This window comes from Globicephala melas, chromosome 13 (genome assembly GCF_963455315.2).
Source record: "Globicephala melas chromosome 13, mGloMel1.2, whole genome shotgun sequence".
Classification (NCBI taxonomy): domain Eukaryota; kingdom Metazoa; phylum Chordata; class Mammalia; order Artiodactyla; family Delphinidae; genus Globicephala; species Globicephala melas.
The window spans coordinates 14,949,942-14,971,665 of record NC_083326.1 but is presented as its reverse complement, the minus strand read 5'-3'; the positions used below and the strand labels follow the sequence as shown (position 1 = coordinate 14,971,665).

The following is a 21,724-nucleotide window of genomic DNA, read 5'->3' as shown; positions in this document are numbered from 1 at the left end:
TTCTCCAGCCCGTCAACCCCTCTTCTCCCCCCAGCCCCAGACAACTCAGCAGCCCTTAACAATACCTGGCCCACCAGGGAGTTGAACCTACAGCACAGTCTGCATTCAAAGCCCTTGGTACAGCCTCGAACCCCTAGGACATGGCAAATTGTATAACTATGCACGCTCTGCTTTGTCTCAGGGAAGCTGACAGGCCTATATGGAAAACGTCGCAGACAGTGCTATGCTGAAGAGAAATAATCATATGCTCCCCCGAGGAGTATTTAGGTCCGTATCATCAGTCTTTGTAACACGCCTATGAAAGAGGCAGGAGGTTCGTCCTCTCAGCCAGTGTTTCTTAAGTGAGGGAATGGGGCAGATCGTTGGGGAGCTTATGCTTGGTTGGGGAGAGAGTTAGGGTCTCAGGAGAGACAACCGAAGACCCCAGAGGTCCCTGCCATACTCAGCTGCATTCCGACATCTCCCATGCAGGCTGCAGCCTGAGCCAGTGCAGGGTTCGTCTTTTACAGGAGTGTTTAACTTTTCAGGGGACTGGAATCCATACAGGCCATCCACATCTCTTTCCGCTCGGCTGTGCTTTCCAGCCCAGCTCCCAAAGCCCCACAAGAAATGTCTTGTGCGGTCAGTAGCTGCCAGTGAGTTTAAATTCCAGGCCTCCAGGCAAAGGTTTTAAAAAAGGTCTCTGCTCCAGCTCACCTCTTCCAGAAATGCCCCCTGACCACCCTGCCTCGGGGTTTCCTCCCAGGCAAACCTGGCCTGTTTGCTGGACCCCAGCACCTCCTCTGACACCTCCTTCTCATCTGTGCTCAGTGGAGGGCCTGAAAATAAGGAGGCCTCAAAGTCAGCTCAGTCCCCAATCTTCCGCCACACAGCTGTGCATAACAGACATGATTTTGCTTTTATCATTTGCAGCCTGAGTTACTTTCTCCGTAAAGCTGCATGTCCCCATATGTGGCTTATTAACTATTTAAGGAAGCCAATAACAAATCTCCTATACCATTCTCTCCTACTTGTAGAACTAAGACCCATAATACAACAGTAGAAAAGCAAAATTGAGTAAAGAGGAGAAAAAAAGATAGCCAGATATCGAAATCGAGCAATAGGTAAGAAAATAAAAATAGAACCTCCTAGGGACTTCGCCTTGTGTGTGGTCCAGTCAGGGGTTAGGCCTCCAAGCTTCCACTGCAGGGAGCATGGGTTCTATCCCTGGTCTTGGTACTAAGATTCCCACAAGCTGCATGACTTGGCCAAAGAAAGAAAAACAAAAGAAAGAAAAATGAAATAGAACCTTCTACAGAATGGCCTCTTCTCTGCAAGACGGAGACTTTTTTTGGCACAATCTAAAGTGATACAATTTTTATAATCTCCACCATGGGTTTATTTTTCAAGTGCTTAGAGAGGTATCTCTTTAGGAACCCAAACAACTGTTGTGAAATATACTATCTAGAAAGCAGAAAGCTGGAAAGTTAAAACTGAAAATCCTGTGCAATATAATCATTTAGGTTAAAAATGGTAACAGTTAATGTCTACTGAGCGCTCAATATACGCCAGGCACTGTGAAAACATCATATGCGTTACCTCATTTATTACTCTTAAACACTCAGGGAGTTTTCTCCATTTTACAGATGAGGAAACTGAGTTTCAGAAAGGTTAGGTAACTTGCACAAGGTCACGTAACTTATGCAAGGTCACAGACCAAGGAAGCCACACAGCCTGGGTTTGAATCCAGGTTTATTTGTTGTTCTTTTTCCTGACTGTATGATGGTCACTGGCAGGTTTGGCAGCTTCTGAAGTGTCTCCTGAACTACCACGTGAAAATTCACTCTCTTGTATGTAGCATCGTATTTCAATATCAAGTGTGTTTTATGCTCTGCCACGTCTAAGTTTTGTAGGAAAGAAACCCACCTCGCTGAAGTCGCACTCCTAGTTTCAAGGGATATGGTATCAAATAAAATCGTAAATGTGAAAAACCTTTGGAAAATACAAAAGCAATCTACAGAGAACTGAGGATACCATTGCTATTTTAAAATGTCAAGATGTATGTGATATGCACGGTGATTCTCAGTTGCCCAGAATATTTTGAATCAAAACACCTGCTCACCTAACCAATTAGCACACCGGTAACTTGTGAACAAGCTACCTTTTCACCTCCTCGGGCAACCTCCTGCTCTTGCAACTTATTTCCGGGCCACGACCACTTGCTTGCTCAGCAGGGCACGTTTATGTCACGAGCTTCTCTTTAACAGGCACAGAAACGCCTAACGTGCAACAAAGTGCGAAGATGCAGGCGTATATGTACGAGTTACAATTGGGTCACCACCAGGTGAGCTGATTTACCGTACCGCCCCGCAGCCCGGGTTTTCAGAATACCCGTTAACAACCCCGCGTTAACTAGCAGGGTGCAGGCGCTGATTAACGGCCCCCTTCCGTGTCTCACCTGATCTTCCAGGAGTTTCCAGCTCTCGCATGTGTGCATGGTTTTGAAGCAGCATTAAAGCTGCTCAGGGCAAGAGGATTTAAACCCCCCGGCCCCCAGAAAGAGCTCGTTGCTTGTTCGACCGGAGGACTAAGAAGCTTTAATGAAGACAGACCACGCTCTAGAAATGGTGAAACCATTTCAGGTTTCAGAGAAGGCAGTTTGGGAGAGCCGCTGGAGCCTTCACCTCCTCCTTCCTCCCTTATTCTACTAAGGAGAACCGAGGTAGCGGAAAAGGACAGTGTAGGCGCTCGAGGGGAGAAGCCAAAGATTAGCCTGACCCGCGTCCTTGGAAAGCAACCGACAACAGGAAGGAAGCTTATTAACCCCTCTGCTCCCCCTCCCTTTTCCCGGGGTGAGAATCGGCTCCTCCTCCCGGGCGTGCGACCCCGGGGTAAAATGCAAGCTGTCGCCTGCTTTCCGCACCCTGCGCGCGGCGCCCGGCAGAGGAAGAAGCAGGCGGCAAGGGCGCCGCCCCAAGCCGCGTGGAGCGAGTTCGTCTCTCCGGCGTGAACCTCCCGAGCGAGACGGCCTGGACCCCGCAACCGTCGCGCCAGCTAGGCACCGCAGGCGCCCCATTTCCCGGCCTCTCTTCGGAGCTGGTAGTCTGCACCCCAATCCCTAGCCTTAATCCCCCTCAACACCACGGCGCCACCAACCCCGGTGCCTCGCGCAGGTGGCGCAAACGCCCCCGCCCTCGGGCGCCTCCTGCCGGGGAGAGGGAAGGCGGCGGCGGACGCGGAGGAGCCGGGCGCAGGGCGGGGAGAGAGCTCCGGCGCCGGGAAGAAGCCGGGAGCTTCCCTGATGGTGCCGCCGCCTCCGAGCCGGGGAGGAGCGGCGAGGGGGCAGCTGGGCAAGAGCCTGGGTCCGCTTCTGCTGCTCCTGGCGCTGGGACACACGTGGAGCTACCGAGAGGAGCCCGAGGACGGCGACAGGTAAGCGCTGCCGGTCCCTGCTTGGTGCGCCGTGGCTCTTGGGGTGCAGCCGGTGCCCCTTCCCCCCCACAGCGGTGAGCCTCACGCCCTCGCTTCCCCGGGCGCTCAATTGTTCTGGCTGACGGTAAACTCTGCTCCCGGGTGAGACCCTCCGCGCCCTTAGCCCTGGCTCCTCCATCTGTGGGTCGGGGCACCGAGATACCCGCGCGCCGCATTCCTGCCGCCCTCCAGTGCCCCACTTCTTCACCTTTTCTTTCCCTTGGGCCTGGGCTCCCTGCGTTGGACCCTCGCCGGGTCCACCCCTGACCCTGGAGTCCGCTCCGCGCCCGCGTTGGGGAACCAGCGCCTGGTCGCCGCGCGGGACGCGGATGCCCAACGCGCGCTGTCCTCCACTCTCCAGTGGAGAACCAACGAAGTTCCTCCAACTTTTTCCACAGAGAAATTTGCTCGGAAAACAAAATCGTCACGACCACATACCCGTGTCTGAAGCCTTCAGGCGAGCTCACGACGTGCTTCAGGTAAGTCTCGGGATTCCACCGACTCCGTCCGTGCGCGCCCGGGCTGTTTGGGGAGGCGGCGCCGCGCAGGAGGGGCTTGGAGATCCGCTCGGGGACCGGGGCCACGGTGGTAGGTGCTGGGTGAGTGCCCCTCGGTGCAAACGCTTTCTTTTCTTTTGTGTGTGGTTTCTGCGCCGGAGCAATGATGGGCAACTGAGTGGCGGCGGCACCTAGAGTTCGTGCTCTTAGAACCTGAGGGGAGGTGGTTTACTGCTTCCTCGAATATTTGCGTGATGGTTGGAGAAAACGTTGAAAGTTTCGTAAAGAAAGCGGGTCGGATGGTGGGTGTAAACTGTGCGGCATAGCAAAGGTGAATGGCTGTTTTTGCGTTTGTTTTGAAAACCTAAAGGCAGGCAAACAACCAGGAAATCCTTGGTTCTTGGCTCTCTTTTGACTTTCTGCTAGGACAGAGTGTAACAGTGTCACGGCCTCTGTGGGCAGGAGGATGGGGGAGGACTGCGGGCATGACTTGGGTTAAGTGAAAGCGAAAAGCGTCAAGATGGTTGAGCCACAAGAAGAGGATCAGTCTTCCTGAAAATTCAGCTCACAGAGCCTGGGTGCTTGTTAAAGCTAAGCATGAATAGGGCTAGGGATTCTATACTATGAAAAATGCTCCCAGGTGGTTCTGATTCTCAAGGTGAATCAGTGTTCCCTGCTTGCAATTTCTGGAGGTGAGGGTTGACTTCACCATAGGCTTCTGTGCCAGTGCCCTCCTTGGAAGGAGGCACCCACCATAAGCGCTTATGAGTTGCCTGCTTTTTAAAGGTTCTGTGGGAGGTACAGGGATCACACACTCCACCAGACTCCATCTCTGTCTCTGGGAATCGTGCACTGTTTGGGGTGCTAGGCTGACTATTGGGTAGTATAAGATAACACAGCAATCCTCAAAAGTGAACTTGAAAGAGAAGGAAGTTGCACTAATGATGCGGTAGCAGATGAATCCTTTGAGCTGTTTAAAAAAAAAAAAAAAAAACCAAACCAAAAAAAGTGCTCAAAGGTTCAGGTGTAAGTGGTTACAGGGCTGGTCAGTTTAGGGGTACAAAGGCAACATCAGTTATATCACGTACCATGCTGCTTAAGTGAAGCAACAGTCAAGTCTTAGCCTTGGGAAGTGGGTGGTGACACTGAACGAGACATGTGAGTTAGTGGGGAAGAGGGAGTATGGTTCAGTTGGCAGGTGAAGACTTGGAGAGGTTAACTGGGTAAGCAAGGTCACCCATCTGGAGACCTGACCTGGTGCTAGCCGTGTGTTTCATCCACACTATTTCTGAGGACACATTTTTTCCCCTGTCACCGCAGCATAAAACCTCTAATCTAACATGGAACGTATCCCTGAGACGGTTTGCTCATTTATTTGGTCCCTGAAGGGCAGACTGCACATAAGTCAGTGACAGTTACAGAAGGCACGTCCGATTTTCAGAAACCATCGGTGCCTGGTTAGTGTTCGAAGCTGATTTCATTCGTTCAGCTGTTGTTACTTTTTATTTTTTAACAGAATTTAAAAACTGGTGTTTTTCTGCACTAAGCCTCTGTAGGAGACATTAGCAGTGTCTTGATATGTTTTCATTAACAGCTACTCAAAGAAACAGCTTAGAGAGCTAACAAAAAGGATATCTTATTTGTAGGAGAAAAGAGCTTAGAGGAGTGGGAGGATGTTTTCAGCTGAAGAAAATGGTAATGGTCCCTGTGAATGTTGTTTCTTTGGTTTTCCTTTAAGAGTTCTGTGTGTACTTCATTGGTTTGATACAATTGCCATAGTTTAGTACCTTCCTAAAGACAGTTGGCAGTTCCTGCCCCCGTTTTAGCCCCAAGAATGGAGGAATGCTGTGTGCTCTTCGGTCTGTGAATTCTGATTGTCCTGGCCCTGTAGACCCTTGCTACTCCCGGTGTGGTCTGGCACGGGCATCTTCTGGGAGCTTGTATTGTCTCAGGCCCCTGCCCAGAACTCCTGAATCAGAACTTGCATGTGAACGAGATATGCATTAAGGCTTGAAGCGCTGCTATAGTAACCAGAGTCATGGTGCAGACCTGTTTGGACAGATCCTCTGGAGCTCAGAGGCCCCTGCAAGTGAGTTAGCTCTTCTACCACAGTAACTTAAAATCAGACAAAGAACCAGCCTTCCAGGAAATCGGACTCGTGGACTGTTGGCTGACCCTTAATTAAAGTGAAAGTAACGTAGCAGAGCTACTACTGTTCTGGGAATGCTTTCTGACTGCCTAGAATCCCACTCTTAGCAGATGTCTCTGGTGAATGGCTTTTTGCTGAAGAGAATGTATACCGGAAGTCACTCCTGAATTTAGAAGGTGGTCTTTTAACACTGGCTTTTGAAAACCCATGGACATGGAGGTATAGTAGATGTAACGTCTGATTTGCCATTATTCCTAAAAGTCATATGGAGACTGAGGTGATATGGAAAAGAGATGGGGTCGGAATACTCTGTCCTGGACCCCACCACGCTTGTACACTTCTGTTCTCCATGGTTTTACGTAAGCAGCACCTTTCCACTTAAGCCTTATATTAAATGACAGTTGGAAGATTTACTGTGTATTCACCAGTGTCCTATGCACTTTACGTACATACAGCTGTAATCCTCAAAGCCACTCTGTAGCATGTGTGTTGCCTCAGTTTTACAGAGAGAACCGAAGCTCGGAGTAAGTCCACTTGCCCAGGGTCACAAAGTTAATACACGGGAGACTCGAGGTCAGACCCAGGTTTGTCTGACTTCAAAGTCTGGGCCCTTTCATCATCCCGGTGGTGTCTACAGATGTGGCTGAACTTTCCAAATCTGGCATCTAAGTAAGGAAGAAAACTATACATTTAGAGGCTATAAACTCGAAAGAAGCAGATAACTCTAGCAAGCCCCTGTGACCACAGTGGTTTTCTGAGTTACCACTGCTCTTGATCTGTCTCAAACAATTGAGCTTCCATTACCATGTTATACACACGACGTTGGTTCCTACATGTATAGCTTTCCTTCCTTGTAGGATTTCATCGTAATCACAGGGTCCGTCTCTAGGGACTCTACCCCAGCATGCATTGAGCCAAGTCCCCAAAGCTGATGAAACACTGAGCGAACGCCTTTGGCAGCTTCATCGTAGAGGGCATGTTTGCTCAGCGCTACGCTCTGACATGGAGCGTATCATTTCACCAGTAGTTAAGATTTCAGAGTGTGTGTGATTTATCTAGACTCTAAATTTATCCTAGCCAAAGCAAGCCCATAAAGTTATAATGGCATTTACCCCTCTGTGGCTATTAAAAGTTCTTCCTCCAAGTTAACTTTTTTCCTCCTTTCCCAGAGGATGTAGTTTTTGAACAAAAGGTCTGTGTTTACCTTTTCTTTATGGGGGTCTCATCAAGAAAATGATAGTCTTTTTAGAAATAACAGGAGTGTAGGAAACATCAAGAAATCAACTTGTATTGAGTGAGCCTGTGTCCAATAAACATGCTGATTAACTCTGGATCCATTAATCAGTTAAGGACTTGAGCCTCTATTATGAGCTTAACATATTCCTAGAAAATGCTTGAGCGTAGTCCCTGGTCACGTTTTACAGACTTGAGTCTTAGACCCAGGCCTCTACGACTGTAACCAGTATACAATGTACATGATCGAGTTCAAAATTGTGTAGTTTATACTCTGATGGGGAAGAGATTAGAAGCAGCTAGGAGTGGCTTTATGGGCAAGAGAAGACTTGATTGTCCTTCAACGTGGTTCTTTAACAGAATGTTCGGTGTTTGTTGCATTAGCTATGATCTTCAGCTTTGTGGTTCACAGACCTACAAGTAGAGGCTCTCAGCTGTGTTTGTCCCATCAGTGCTGTCTCATGAGGGTCATGTTCCCATGGGAAATAATGATACGGGGATGCAAAAACTCCCACTTAGGATTTGGCAGCACTGTTGCATTATCTCAATTAAAATGTGGAAGTTAACATATTTCTGCAAATATGTTTACTTGGAAATTAGCAAGAAGGTGGCTTAGCTAGGGCAGCACCACCAGAGGGAGAGCCCCGGACTTTAGCTAAGTCTCCATTGGAGGAAGGGCTGGAGAATGTGCTATCTGGCAGGTTTCTAAGTCCCTACACAGGGCTTTGATGTCAAAACATCCATAGTAGAAACTCTCTTCCCCAGTTTGAATTCCAGCTCTACTGCTTCTGTGACCTTGAACATTTCTCAATCTGTACTCTAGTGCTCTCCTTTAAGTAAATGAGGATCACGTTAGTACTGCAGTGATAGGGTTATAGTGAAGATGTAAATGAGTTGATATACATAGGAAGCGCTCAGTGAGTGCTGCCGCTCAGGCTCGCTACTGTGTCTCCCCAAGTCTGGCGTGGTGAGTGTGCACAAGCTGGGCGCTCAGTAGACATCTGCTGAGTTTTGAGCTTTGCAGTAGACATTTTTGAAAGAGCAAATTCAGACCCTAGCCAGAAACCCTGAGGGTGTTTATAGCAGTCACACGTCAGCTGTTTTTAGTTGCCTCTCCAATTGTAGGCTGGCCCAGAAATCTAGTGCCTTGGGAAAATTATCAATACATAAAGGATATCTTCTGCTTCCTGCCTCCTACCTGACTACACGATGTTCTCTATTCACGTAAGTATAAAAGTAGGTAGAAGGCACAGTTACCCCATTTTAGAGGCTCTTAGAGATTTGCCCCTTGTCCAGGGTCATGAAGGGTTTTATTGGCAGAGACAAGACTAGCGATTAGGTCCTCAGCCCAGTTCTGGTTCCTCCCTTCTCCCTCCCCGTTCTGTGGCCAGCATAGCTTAGAACCTGCTCTGAATCACTGTTGGCTCATTCAGGGCTTGTGGGCCCCCTTTAAGAAAGCATTTGTACCTTCATGACTCCTGTCCATATTCTAACCATAAGGAGGAAGCAGTCCAAATGTTAACAGAGCAGGGGACGCATGGGGGTGGCTTACGTGCAAAACTGCCTGAATCACAGAAAAGTTGGAGGCAGCCTCATGTTTCCCTGTTAGACCCTATCTCCCACTGGATGGTTAGCTTGCTGAGTGCCTGGTTCCTCTGTCCTCTCATGACTGTAGCCTCAGAGGCTAGCCCTGTGCCTGGACAGGGTCCATACACATTGTCACATACACAGGACTCGGGGGATGAATGTTAATTTTACAAGTAAACAAGGAGATGTGACTGAAATCTTTCAGGTCTTCCAGAACTTCTGTTGCTATCCGAGTATGCCCGCTGCTTTCAGCTGAGTTTCTTTCTGCTGGAAAGCAGTTTGCTTACACCTGTGAGCTGCTGCCATTGTTTGCATTAGTTCCCACCTTGACCGTTAAACTTTAATTGCTAATGTGTTACAGGTGCTGCTTCTGGCAGTTATATAGCTCATTCCATGGACTTGTTACTTTAAATAATACCTGAAGAGGATGTGGGCAGTCCTGCCCAGTGTGTTGATTGCCCTGTGGACGCTGGCTTTGAAGTAGTGGTGGATGCAGTTTTAAAGGGGATCTCGCTCCCTACCCACACCCTTTTCTTTAGCTTGAGCAGGTGTCAGGAGAGAGGGGAGGTGGAGGATGTTGGCCCAGGCAAGGTTCTCTCTCACTTTTCACTCATTCTCTAGGGAACAAGATAGAAGGGTAGGAAACAGCTAACAATTGAACTGGCCACAATTGTGAACAGGACACAACTGGTGTCCTTTGAGACCGGGTCCAGTTGCTACACATTGTCCCCAAAGTTGTTGATGCCTGACTTGCTACATTCACTTCCCTTCATCTTTTCTAAGTGAAGCTGTGGGGTGGATGCACCCGGAAAAAGCAAATACGCTCTTTTTTCTAGAATACCCTATTTTCTCAGATGGTAGTTTGCATTCCAATCGGTAGTTTAAGTTCAGTGGTTCAGCTTACGCAAACTCACTACCTTCCTGTGCAGTGGGATCCTGGCTGCTCTGCGTTAGAGGGTCTGCCTGATTCGGGGCATTGCTGACTATCCAGCGAACGAAGGTCTCCATCCTTTCTCAGCTTATTGCTTTTTATTTGGGGGGTGGAAAGGTAATCAGCTGTAACATCGGCAGCTTCTCTTCTGCCAAGCCAGGTTCTTTTCCATAAAAGCCATTTACCAATTTCAAAGTTTTACCAGCGATTGCGTTCCTTGTTCAGAGCTTGCTATGTGCCGAGCACATTCTAGGCACCCAGAATACATATGTGAATAAGTCAGGAGAAACCCCCAAACCTCTGCCCTCATGGAATGCATGGATTTTAATTCAATTTATCTTTTTTAGTAAAGGAATTTCAAGCCAAGGATGTCCTTGGGGACGTTTGTTAGATGATTATCTTTGGCACACATCCGATGTTACATTTGGGGGGCCTAAGAGCTTAATTTCCTGTGGCCCAGCTGTATCGTTTCAGCAAAAGAAACCCTACGGCTCCAGGCAGGGACACGAGAACCCGGATTCGGTGGTAACTAATGTGTTTTTCTTCTCCTAGCAGGAAGGGAACTAACACGTGCCACAAGTCCCTTCTAAGAATTATTGGAATGTGAAAGCATTCCAAAGAGAAGGCCAGTTCTCTGGCTGTGTGTCCTGTGAGACAGCCTCAGAATGGGCCAACTAGGAACAGATACCTCGTGTGGACCCGGTTTGCCTCAGCCTAGGTTGCCCCATGTTTGCCAACAGTAACTTTAAGCAGAGTGTGAAGAGAAGGCGTGCCCCTCCTACATTCCTCGACTCTAATAACCCATTACAGGTCTGTGTTCATAAATGCATCTGAACTGTATGGACAACTTGTTTACATCCTGAAGTACCTGTATAGGGGTCGGAGTGGTGTTAACCTCTACATGTTTAATCCCAGTCAAGCAAAGTACATCTTTCTAGCTCCAAGGTATGATTCATGTGAGTCAAAACTAGGCGTGAAAGCTTGGAAGAACAACTATATTGCCTCCTTGTTCGGTGTGTTAGGACGTGAACCAGGTTATCTTTCCGTGCCCTTCATGACTTTAGAAACTTGGACCACGGCCATTCTAGCCTTATCCATTCGCAACCTTTCCACCCCTTGGCCACTGCTCTGGGGTGTTCTCTGGAATTTGCCCGTGCTGGTGTGAGGCCCCCATCCTTAGTGCTCTGGGAGAAGTTGGAGCAGCTGTCGGTGGCTGCTGGTACAGAGAACTGGTGGGAAGCTGGGAGGGCCCTCTGCACTGGGATCTGGCTCGGAAAGTTTGGCATAAAGCAGGGATTGGCCTGCTGTAGTAGGGCAGGTGGCATGTCTTTATACAACCCAGGATCTAAGAATGCTTTTTACCTTGTTTAAAGGGTTAAACTGTGCAACAGACCTTACTTGGCCCCCAAACCTCAGATATTTACTGTCTGGCCCTCTTCAGGGAAAGTTTGCCAACTTCTAAAGTGCTGTCTTAATGCAAATACATCCATATATGACCTCATCCACAGGTCTGAGTCCTCAAGGGGGCAACCTTGAGGACATTTAGGCTGCTGCTTCTTTGAGGCCTTTGCCTTTGTATTGCCTTATTGTATCTGGGTCTCTGGCCTGAGCATCTTTTCATTGTGACTTGATTTCCTGATCTCAAGGAATCAACTATAGTTATTGTTGAGCTGGGACTTTATTTCCAGTCATCTTCCCTTAAATGATTCTCTAAGTGAATGTAACTCGTCGGGATGTTTTTAAGAAGCTGATTTTACTGTAGCTAGTTAAGTGCTGACTTACTGCTGCTTTTCTCTGTGTTCCCAGACTGGCCTTCCTTGCCAGTTGAGTAATCCTTGGATTGCCTTGGCTAGTTGCCCACCATCCTTAATTCCATATGTCCTTAATTCTCAGCTTGTGTAGTGATTGTCACATGCTTTGACTCAAAGCCAGCTCTCCATAAACTTGTTAGTTCTGAATTTCTACAGTGGAAGGCCTCACATTCAAAAATCCAATGAGAGTATAGCTCTTATTTGAAGAACACACATCTAGAGAAAGTTATTTTCAATGAAGAGAGTCCTAAATCAGTGTTGCAACATTTCACTTTTCCTTTTACGGCTAAAAAGTGTCATAGGTTGGCTCAGTTGCACTGGGCCCAACATCAGTAATTAAACTTTTGAACTTAAACTCTGAACTGCCTTTTTAACAGTACCAGCTCTTTGATTCCATGAAGATCACGGAGACTCCTAGAGTGATGCCTTTCGACACTGAGGGCGGGGACAAAGTAGCGGAGAAGGAAAGAACTACTGAAATACTCTGAGGAGAGAGAGGCAGAGTCTAATGGTATTTTGGAGAAGGGAAAGGAGGAAAATGTTGGAATGCACCGCTTGACATATTAGGCAGATAAAGAAATGCCCTGGGGTATAGCAAAGAAGAAAATTATAGGCATAAACACTTGATAAGGAGTAGAGAGTATCCTATGGAGATGAAGTCGGGTGAGAAAAAGATGTGGATATCAGTCATGTAGGAGCCTCTGACCTTGGTAACAGCCACTTTAATGGACTCAGCTGAACGGAGGTTAAATGAAAGGCAAACTAAGCTTATAAAGGTCGACAGATTGACAAATGCAGTTTTTGTAACGTCCTGTGTGTGTTCAGCACTATTCCTTCAGAGGTCGGAGGCCGTCTAGAAGCCAGTGCGGAGACCAGGCTGTTAACTTCCCCTCCAGCTCTCCCCTCTCTTTGCTTCCACTTGGACTTGCTCTTGGTAACGTGTCCGTGTGTGTCACTCTGGAATCTTCCTATAGTGAAACGACTCACGGCTTTTGTGGTGAAAAATGACAGGTCAGAGTGGAGGTTGGCTTCCTGGGAGCCCAGCAAGACCACAAGACTGTTCATTGGAGGCAAAGTCATTGCCCGAAAGGTGCACTGGAATTTAGTTCTGGCAGATTCTGAAAGCTTAGAGGAACCTAGAATGCAACATCAGTGGGGTTTTATCTCTGAGAAAGTTTGGCTGAAGGATTTTAAGTCTGTAAAAATCGACTTCAATATTATGTCGGTTTTCTGGAAATCACTCCTGCCCATCAGCTGGGAGGGCATAGGGAAAGGTAAGTGTGAGGCTCTGCATAAAATCTACTTGGAGGTCACTTAATCGGGCTGCATTTTCTACCTGGAACACAGGTGAGAGGAGGGGAGGGAAAAGGGTGGGTCTGGGGGAACTTTGAACGCAAGAGCAGAGATCACGGAGAAACGCAGGCTCGTGTGATTTCCTCTGGTGGCCCTGTGTGAAGGCTCGCTGTCAGGAACTAGCTTGTTGTCCTGTGAATTCTCAAGTCCCGGAGCAGGTGTGTGGTGGAGCCAGACAGGCTGACGCCAGAGCCTGTTGTTAACCACTAGGCTCCTCTGAAAAGCCTGACAACTGTGGTTACCTTGCCTGCTGCCAACCATAAATTAAAGAGACGTTTAGACGAGGGAAGGAGGATGCTAGAAATAAGGATGTCAGTCCTGCTGGTAAAAAAACATAAGTTGGACAAGTTATCAAAAGTAGACACATGAACCAACCACCTGTCCTGCCCCATGTTTGCCGGGAACGCCTCGGCAAACTACCGTAGACTGGGAAGCTTAAACTAGAGACTTTCTTGCAGTTCTGGAGGCTAGAGGGCTGGGACCAGTGTGGTGGCAGGGTTGATCCCTTCTGAGGCCTCTCCTTGACTTGCAGGTGGCCGTCTTCTCTCTGTGTCTTCCCAGGGTCTTCCTTCTGTGCTTGTGTGTCCTAATCTCTTCCTCTTACAAGGACACCACTTCATTCGGCATTAGAGCCCATTCTCATAACTCATTTTAACTCTGGCCTATTTAAAGCTCTGATCTCTAAATAATCACATTCTCCGGTACTGGTTTTAGGACTTCAATGTGTAAGTTTTGGGAGGACACAATTCAGCCCATCGTGTCCCCCCACCAGAAAAGCCCAGCACACGCTGGGGCCATGTGACAAAGGGGACGGTTTTCATACACACTGATTTCCATGGGCATCACTGCACGTGGTGACACTGAGTTATCCAATGAAATTAAAGTATCGTTAATACCGCTGAAGAGGAAAAACATGAAACCATAATGTTGTTTGTAGTGACCCCTTCTGTGGTACCTCCTCCTCTAGCTAAATGATGGAGGCTGTGATCTGTTCTAACTCCCTACATCAAGACGTCACTGTTGCAAATGCTGAGGCCCCCCCACCCCAGACCTACTGAATTAGAATCTGCATTCTAACAAGCGTCCCTAGGTGTTTCCTACGCACATTAAACTGGGAAGCGTTGTCCTGAACATCACTGTACCGTTCCGGGACTCCTTCCTCACGCGTGGCTCTTCTTTGCTTCCTACTTGCAAAACACTGCCTGTGGCTTTACAGCCTAGACTGCACTTGGAATCACCTGGTGAGCTTTATTCTCCTGCCTTTTTTTTTTTTTTTTTTTTTTTTTTGGCGGTACGTGGGCCTCTCACTGCTGTGGCCTCTCCCGTTGCGGAGCACAGGCTCCTGACGCGCAGGCTCAGCGGCCATGGCTCACGGGCCCAGCCGCTCCGCGGCATGTGGGATCCTCCCGGACCGGGGCACGAACCCGTGTCCCCTGCATTGGCAGGCAGACCCTCAGCCACTGCGCCACCAGGGAAGCCCACCTGGTGAGCTTTAATTAAAAAAAAAAAAAAATTCCATTGTTCAGATTAGTACCCTAGACCAGTTTCATCAAACTCTGGAGGTGGGTGCCAGACACTGGGAATTTTTGAAGCTCCTTGCACGATTCCATTATGCAGCCAAGGTTGAAAACCTTGGAGCAGAAAGCAAAAGGGGGTAAGCTGCCTGATTCCTTGCCAATGGAGAAATGGTCCCTGTTTCTTCCTTCTATGGCCATTAGGCCTGGGTCCTCACGTCTTGTGCAGTTACTGCAGGTCCACGCCCCTCGGCAGGGAAATTTACAGTTAGAGCTTGTGTTGGTGCCTGGTGTCTCCTACTTCTTCTGTCGGGTCCTACTTTTTCCCTCCTGGCATCACCTTTCTCTTCTGAGTTGGATGGTTCGAGGGCAGTCAGGAGAGTGATGAAGTGGGCTGAGGTGGATCAAGAAAGGTGGTCCATTCCTCATGAGTGTTGTGTTTCTTAAGCTGATCAGCCCTAAATCCCCTGCTGCAAATTCTATCACTTTTCATTTCCTCTTGCAGCCTCTCAGCTTGGTGTCTGGAGCTACTTGGTGACCTTTGTTGAATTTTTTAAAAAATGTTTTGTTGCTGCACTGCATGAATTTTCTCCCAAGATATAAACATGGCTCAGCATATTATAAATGAAAGCTTTTCAGTGTCAAGCTGTGTCTTTCTTCCCTTGCAAGCATCAAACACACACTGTTTTTTCCACTTAGTGTGATAGGAAATCTATGTGCTGGCAGAGATTCTCTTCCCATTCCGTTTTTGTGTTCCTCTTCAACTCTTCAGGCCTCCCCTCTGATAACTGAAGAAACTTCTCAACCCGCACCAAACACAAGGCTTTTTCTAGGTTTGCATTAACTTTGTGCAAAACGAAACAATGTGCTCTGTGGTTTGACTGCATAGGTGTCACCTAAGCCCTGTATATACCATATGGCCGCGAACCAGGCAGTCCCCAAGGAGGTCCATATGGAATGCATCGTTACATACGTGTACAGTAAGTCCCCTACCTATGAACGAGTTCCCTTCCGAGCGCACATAAGACCAGTTTGTAAGTCCAACAAAGTTATTCCACTAACACAATCGGCTATATAGTACCGTACTGTAATAGGTTTATAATACTTCTCACACAAATAATATATAAAAACAAGCAAACAAAAAATATATATTTTTAATAGGAATAGAAAAGAATTTTATTTGAGCCTGAGGACTATAGCCCAAGAGAGACAGATTTAAGAAGTACTTAAACTGTGTTCCACCTGACTGCAAAATGGGGGAGGCTTATATAAGCAACAATCACAAAGTTAGTCACGTGAGTCGTGTATCAAGAATCATAATTGGAGCTGGCAATAAGTCAGGATGCTTGACAAATAAGGATTGGTTGGGGTCTGAAGTGGTTGCACAGGTACAAGGGGAGACCTTGAGACCTAGGCGGCTGCTAGCAGATATTAAGAACGACTGATGGTATCCTTGAGTCTGATACAGTACAGAGAATTCAAGTTCTCAGTGATACAGGAACATGTCTGAAAGCACATCCACGATGGCCACCCGGCTCCATTTTGAATGCCTGAACCACAGTTATTCCCTTTAGATTTTTAAATGGTTAAATCAGATTTTAGTGGTTAAATCAGATGTGCAAGGCTTGTTTGACAGGCCAGAAGACAGGCTGTTGTAGTTAGCGTAAAGGTCAAGCCAAACCATGTGTAAGCCAGAATGACTTCCCATATCTGTGACAATTAGTTCCATCACTGGGTAAGATGGGAAGCCGTCGGAGGTTAGGAAGTAAGGGGGTGGCGGGATCTAATTTAACCTTAAAATAAAAGTCTCCCCAGCTACCGAGCAGAGACTCACTTGTGGGCCTTTCTCAGCCGTGGAAAAGAGGCTTTATTTTGAGGAATTGCGCAGGAAACCACATATCTGAAGTATGTCAATCATAGTTTCCAGGGGACAAACACGCCTGGGTAAAAGTAATCAGTTAAGTAGCATTTATTTTGAGAGTTGATAGTAAAGAATTATTGAAGAAAAAGCAACAGTAGTTGCATTTTCAGACTGGTTTTGTGAATGATGTAGCAAAATGTTGGTGAAAACTGAAGAAGCTCTTGATACCATTCTCCTTGGATATACATGTATTTCTAGCTCAGAGGAATTATATATAATTTTGACAAATTCATTCTCCTGAAGCTGTCAAAAAATTAGGTCTTATTTTAGTTCTCCCTAAAAGTACTAAAATTGGCAGGAATAAGTACTGTCTTTAGAATATACAGGTTAACATATATCCTTATTCCTTTGAGATCTTTTTGACCCATTTTAGAAGCCCTGGTTCTTCATCTTTATCAAGGGCAGAACTACCCAGTTTTTTGTTTTTTTGTTTTTTTTGCGGTACGCGGGCCTCTCACTGTTGTGGCCTCTCCCGTTGCGGAGCACAGGCTCCGGACGCGCAGGCTCAGCGGCCATGGCTCACGGGCCCAGCCGCTCCGCAGCACGTGGGATCTTCCCGGACCGGGGCACAAACCCATGTCCCCTGCATCGGCAGGCGGACTCTCAACCACTGCGCCACCAGGGAAGCCCCAGAACTACCCAGTTTTTAAAAATACGCTGGATTAGGAAAAAAAATACCAAGAGCAAAAACTTTGCTCTTCTTGATGTAAGAGACACCAGTTAGGGGAGGGTATCTTCTCGCTTAGAGTCAGACAGCTCAAGTGTTTAAGTATTCATCGGCAAACACTTTCTCTTAATTTTCCCCACACTAAAGAACATGGTCCACGTGGATAGCCATATGAAGATTAATAATCTCATACTGTGTAGTATGAACTACTACACGAGGACTAAAACATTTTTAATCTTACAGTACCTTGAAAAGTACAGTACAACAGCTGGCATCCAGGGGCTGGCATTGAGTGAACAGGCAGGAAGAGTTACTGACTGGAGGAGGTGAGGGATGGCAGAGCTGAGGATCGTCAGCAAGGGGAGACAGGGCGAGCTGCAATTTCACGCCTGACGCTGATGCCACAGGTCCCGGTTCCTTGCTGCATTCATTTCTATCTACCCTCTTAAGAAAACGATCCAGTGATGTCTGGGTAGTAGCTTTCCTCTTTTCTCATCATAGATGACATCCTGGGTTTGAAATAAAGATACTGTACTACTGTACTCTATAGTACTGTACAGTAAAGTACTCAAAAGCACAACCACTTGTGGAGGATGCACCCACGTGACAATGTACGCCAGACACGTGAACTAACTTACACGACTGGGCGTGGGAATGCGTGAAAGTTCGCAGCTTGTATGTAGAGGACTTACTGTAATTGCCATTCTAGTCAAAAAGAAAGATGCGGTCATGCTGATTAAGTCATAGATATAGAAGTTACTATAAATTAAGGAAATATAATTGCATTTCCTGGGTAGATGTGCTTCTGAGGTTCTTAATGAGGGATTTCTTTGAATTGGAGGCTGGCAAGACGCGAAGTGGTTCCTAAGTGACCTGAGTTCTTAAACTTCCAGAGTCTGTGACAGCATGATGAGTGTGGCACTCTATTAGAAAGGATATAACAGGAACGGGTATTTAAAACGTTAGGCGAAGATGTGAAAGGATGCTGACAATTTACTAGGCATGTCTGCCACTCCAACTATCTTCGAGTCCTTTCCCAGAGACCCCTAGTGTTTGGGAAACACATTTCCAGGTCATGGCTCACGTGAAAATGATCATCTGTGGAGGGCACCTTGAGGTCAATGACAAAGGAAGCTTAAGGCTGGAGGCTCCGGTCCAGGAGGCTTCGGCAGTCCCGACTGCCGCTCTGGTGTGCCAGAGCAGGAGAGGTTGAGGTCGTGGCACACCTGGAGCCGTTTCTGGGCAGTCATTGCTGCTGGGGTCGGGGTGGTGGTGGTGTGCACTCATGGGGATGCTCCAGTGTAGACAACCCCCTTGCAGCGTTTGGCCATCGAGCTGTTTACTCACGCTGTACCTCCAAATTTTGCCTCTCCAGTGACTCCTTTCTTGGCTGTTATTAAGTCCAATTTCTCCTGTCCATCCTTTAAAACATGACTTGCATCATCTTTAGGCTGTTTATTCATCCCTTAGCTCATACACAGCTTGACTCTGGGTGGTCCTGACACACTTGGTATGTGCTCATTCCATTTGACGCGACGGAAGCCTTAATTTGGGGAAGCCTATGGTGTTGCAGGGACCATAATTAACTCCTCTTGCCCTGAAGAGGGGAAGGTTTCATCCATACTTCTTAGGACTCTGCAGCTGAGAGGCTTGGCTCCCAAAGGAAAGTACCATCGTGAAGATGAGGGGAAAACACCTTCTTAGAGAAGCGTGTAAGGGAAGAATCGTGCTTTCTAGTTGCTACAAAAGAGCGCAAGAAGGAGGTAATTGTCTCTTTTTAAAACTTTACCTTTTTGTCTATGATAGCAGTACTTGCTCTTTACGTGTTTTACATCATGAATGACTGGGAACTGGAGATCCTCCATAATCTTGCCCCTCCAGGATAATGACAGCCAAGGACTGGAGTGTATTTTCCTGATCTTTTCTGTGCCTTTACTAACGGACATACTCGTAGTTATTACTTGCGGACATAACGTAGTTATTACTTACAGAAACAGGTTTGTTCTGCGGTCGCTTTTTTCACGTAACAATAGGTAAAGAACGCTTACCATTACGCGGAATGCTAATTCATTTTTACCACATAGTACTTTTATTGCATGGATGCATCCTAATTCATCTCTTCACTGGAGAGCTGCTTCTTAAGCAGTTAGCAGACGCTGAGGGTTTTGGTGGGTTCAGTCTTTACATTTAAGATGCAAACTTCAAATATATCAAGTTTTACCTAAACGAATCAGGAGGGAAGAATCTAGAGTCACCAGATAGCATTTTGGTCTGGAAGCTGCAGGACATGGCCTTTAGTGTACAGCTCTACCGCTGCCCTCCTAGGATTCCTGTAACCCTCTGGCTCTGGTCCTAGGTGTGGGATGGTGGGACTTTGACCAGGTTCCTTCTAGCTCTGGTGGTCTGTGACTGATCTCTCCCTTCCTCACGGAGAGCTAAGCCAAAGGAAGCCGGCTTCGTTTATAGCCCAGGGGATTTGCTTCACCTGGAGATACTGTGGGACAGTCTGGGTACTTATCTCTAATCAGCCTGAAAAGCAAGATAGCCATCTGTGAGCTGTCATCTCTTAAATGCCTTTGGTAGTTTTTCTTAACCCAGTTACTTAGTTAAAGGGAAAAAAAGTCTTTTTACTCTCCAGGTATATACTGTTGAAAGTGAGGTCCTCTTTGCTGCAAACGCATGCTGGGTGAGCACAGGGGTCCATCTTTCTCGGCACAAGTGTTACGCTCTCTCCTTACGCCCGCCACCGCTGTTTGCTTTTCCTTCTGCTTTCTTTCCAGGTGTGCTGCCCCACAGAATAAGGAGGGTGGAGTATCAATTTCCTCTCCTAAGGCAGAGCCTTACTGCCATGGCGGACCTCCCCCTTTCTAGAAAGGAGAAATTGTTTAACTTGGGGAGACATGGTAATAAAGATGGGAAGGAAGGGTGACCTCAGGTGACAAGGCTTTCTCGTAAAATCTCCTTCACATCTTTTATCCTAACGTACTGGGCTTAATATTTGTCTTAAAGTTCCACAGAAATTTTATTACAAACATGTTTCAACACATGTATATCCTTTGGAGTTTACTTTTCCAAGGGTCCTTGGAAAGACTTCATGTGCTAATTGGCCTCCTGCAGCCGAGTTGCCAGTATGATCATGCCGCTGCCCTCGTTCTGGCTCCATATTTGGCTGTCTGGCCAAGGGGAATAGATGATGAAACAAGGCTGTTAGCTACATAATTTAGATTAAGGGCTTTTTGGGGTGTGTTTGTTTCAGCCAGATTTACCCACATGAAAGGATGAGGCTTCTCTCGAATTACCCAGATAATGATCAGATTTTTAATACCCTTCTCCATGCTTAGGTGGTCCTAGTTTTTAACAAAATGGTATTACACTTGAGTTTTGAACTAAATCAACAGGCTCCTCGTTCATTTGAAGCTTGATTTTTTTATTTTTCTGCTCACTTTCTCTTTTGCACCCTAGCTTGCCTTGTCCACATCTTTTTTTTTAACATCTTTATTGGAGTATAATTGCTTTACAGTGGTGTGTTAGTTTCTGTTTTATAACAAAATGAATCAGTTATACATATATCCCCATATCTCTTCCCTCTTGCGTCTCCCTCCCACCCCCCCCATCCCACCCCCCCTCCCTATCCCACCCCTCTAGGTGGTCACAAAGCACCGAGCTGATCTCCCTGTGCTATGTGACTGCTTCCCACTAGCTATATTTTACATTTGGTAGTGTATATATGTCCATATATATACTACCACTCTCACTTTGTCCACATCCTTTTGAAAGAGTTTTCGTTAGGGTGGGCTTGTAATTTGGATGGAAATAAATCTCTATGGCAGCCTTTGCTTTTCAGTGTACTTTACTTGCGTCGTAATCATAAAGAAAATGTGCAAACTTACCTTTTTTGGAAGATGAGGAAAAGCTGACCATATTTTCCTTCCATGTATTTAATTATGAAAACTTCAAATAACTCTACAAGAAAATTTCCATGTGCTCATCAGTAATTAAGATTTTGCACCGTTTGCTTTATCTCTTTTATTTTCTAAAGTATATTAAACTCCAGACATGTCATTTTACCACAATATATTTTAGTATTCATCCCTAAGAGAGAGTTTTTTCACACTGCTAAAATGTCATCATACCCAAAAGTTTTAAACATCCCCCCACAATAAACTTTGGGTTTTGTGGAGTTCTCTCTCTTGAATTAAGTCATATGGGTGAGGGGGTACTTCTGTCACCACTAATGATTGATCTTACTTTTGAACAGGTGTGTGTATTTCTGAGAGTTTCTAGAATAGAAATCCCATACTGTACCTAGCATGCCACATTGTAGCACCATTTGTAGTAGGGTGGAACTCTGTATGAGGCCAGGGATAGTTAGTTTCACAAGTATTGTGACATTTTATTTTTATACTTATCGGTATTTATATTTTACTTACATTTAGGGTTTAGGGGCCTTTTAAACCCAAATGAACAGGCCTTTAAAATTTTTTTTTTAAATTTATACAGTTTTTAAAGGTTACTTTCCATTTACAGTTACTACAAAATATTGGCTCTATTCCTCATATTGTATAATACATCCTGAGCCAATAGTTTGTACCTCCCCTGCCCCCCCACCGC

The 21,724-nt window shown here is 46.6% G+C and overlaps 1 protein-coding gene across 1 annotated transcript in view; it reads left to right on the top strand.

Moving 5' to 3' along the window:
- Positions 1-3,272: 3,272 nt before the first annotated feature.
- Positions 3,273-21,724, top strand: part of CCBE1 (collagen and calcium binding EGF domains 1) — a 233,723-nt gene continuing 215,271 nt past the window's right edge. The window contains exons 1-2 of the mRNA XM_030868082.2: positions 3,273-3,411; positions 3,849-3,929. Of these exons, the coding sequence (XP_030723942.1) occupies positions 3,281-3,411; positions 3,849-3,929 (212 nt within the window). The 5' untranslated portion in view covers positions 3,273-3,280. The remainder of the gene's footprint in view (positions 3,412-3,848; positions 3,930-21,724) is intronic.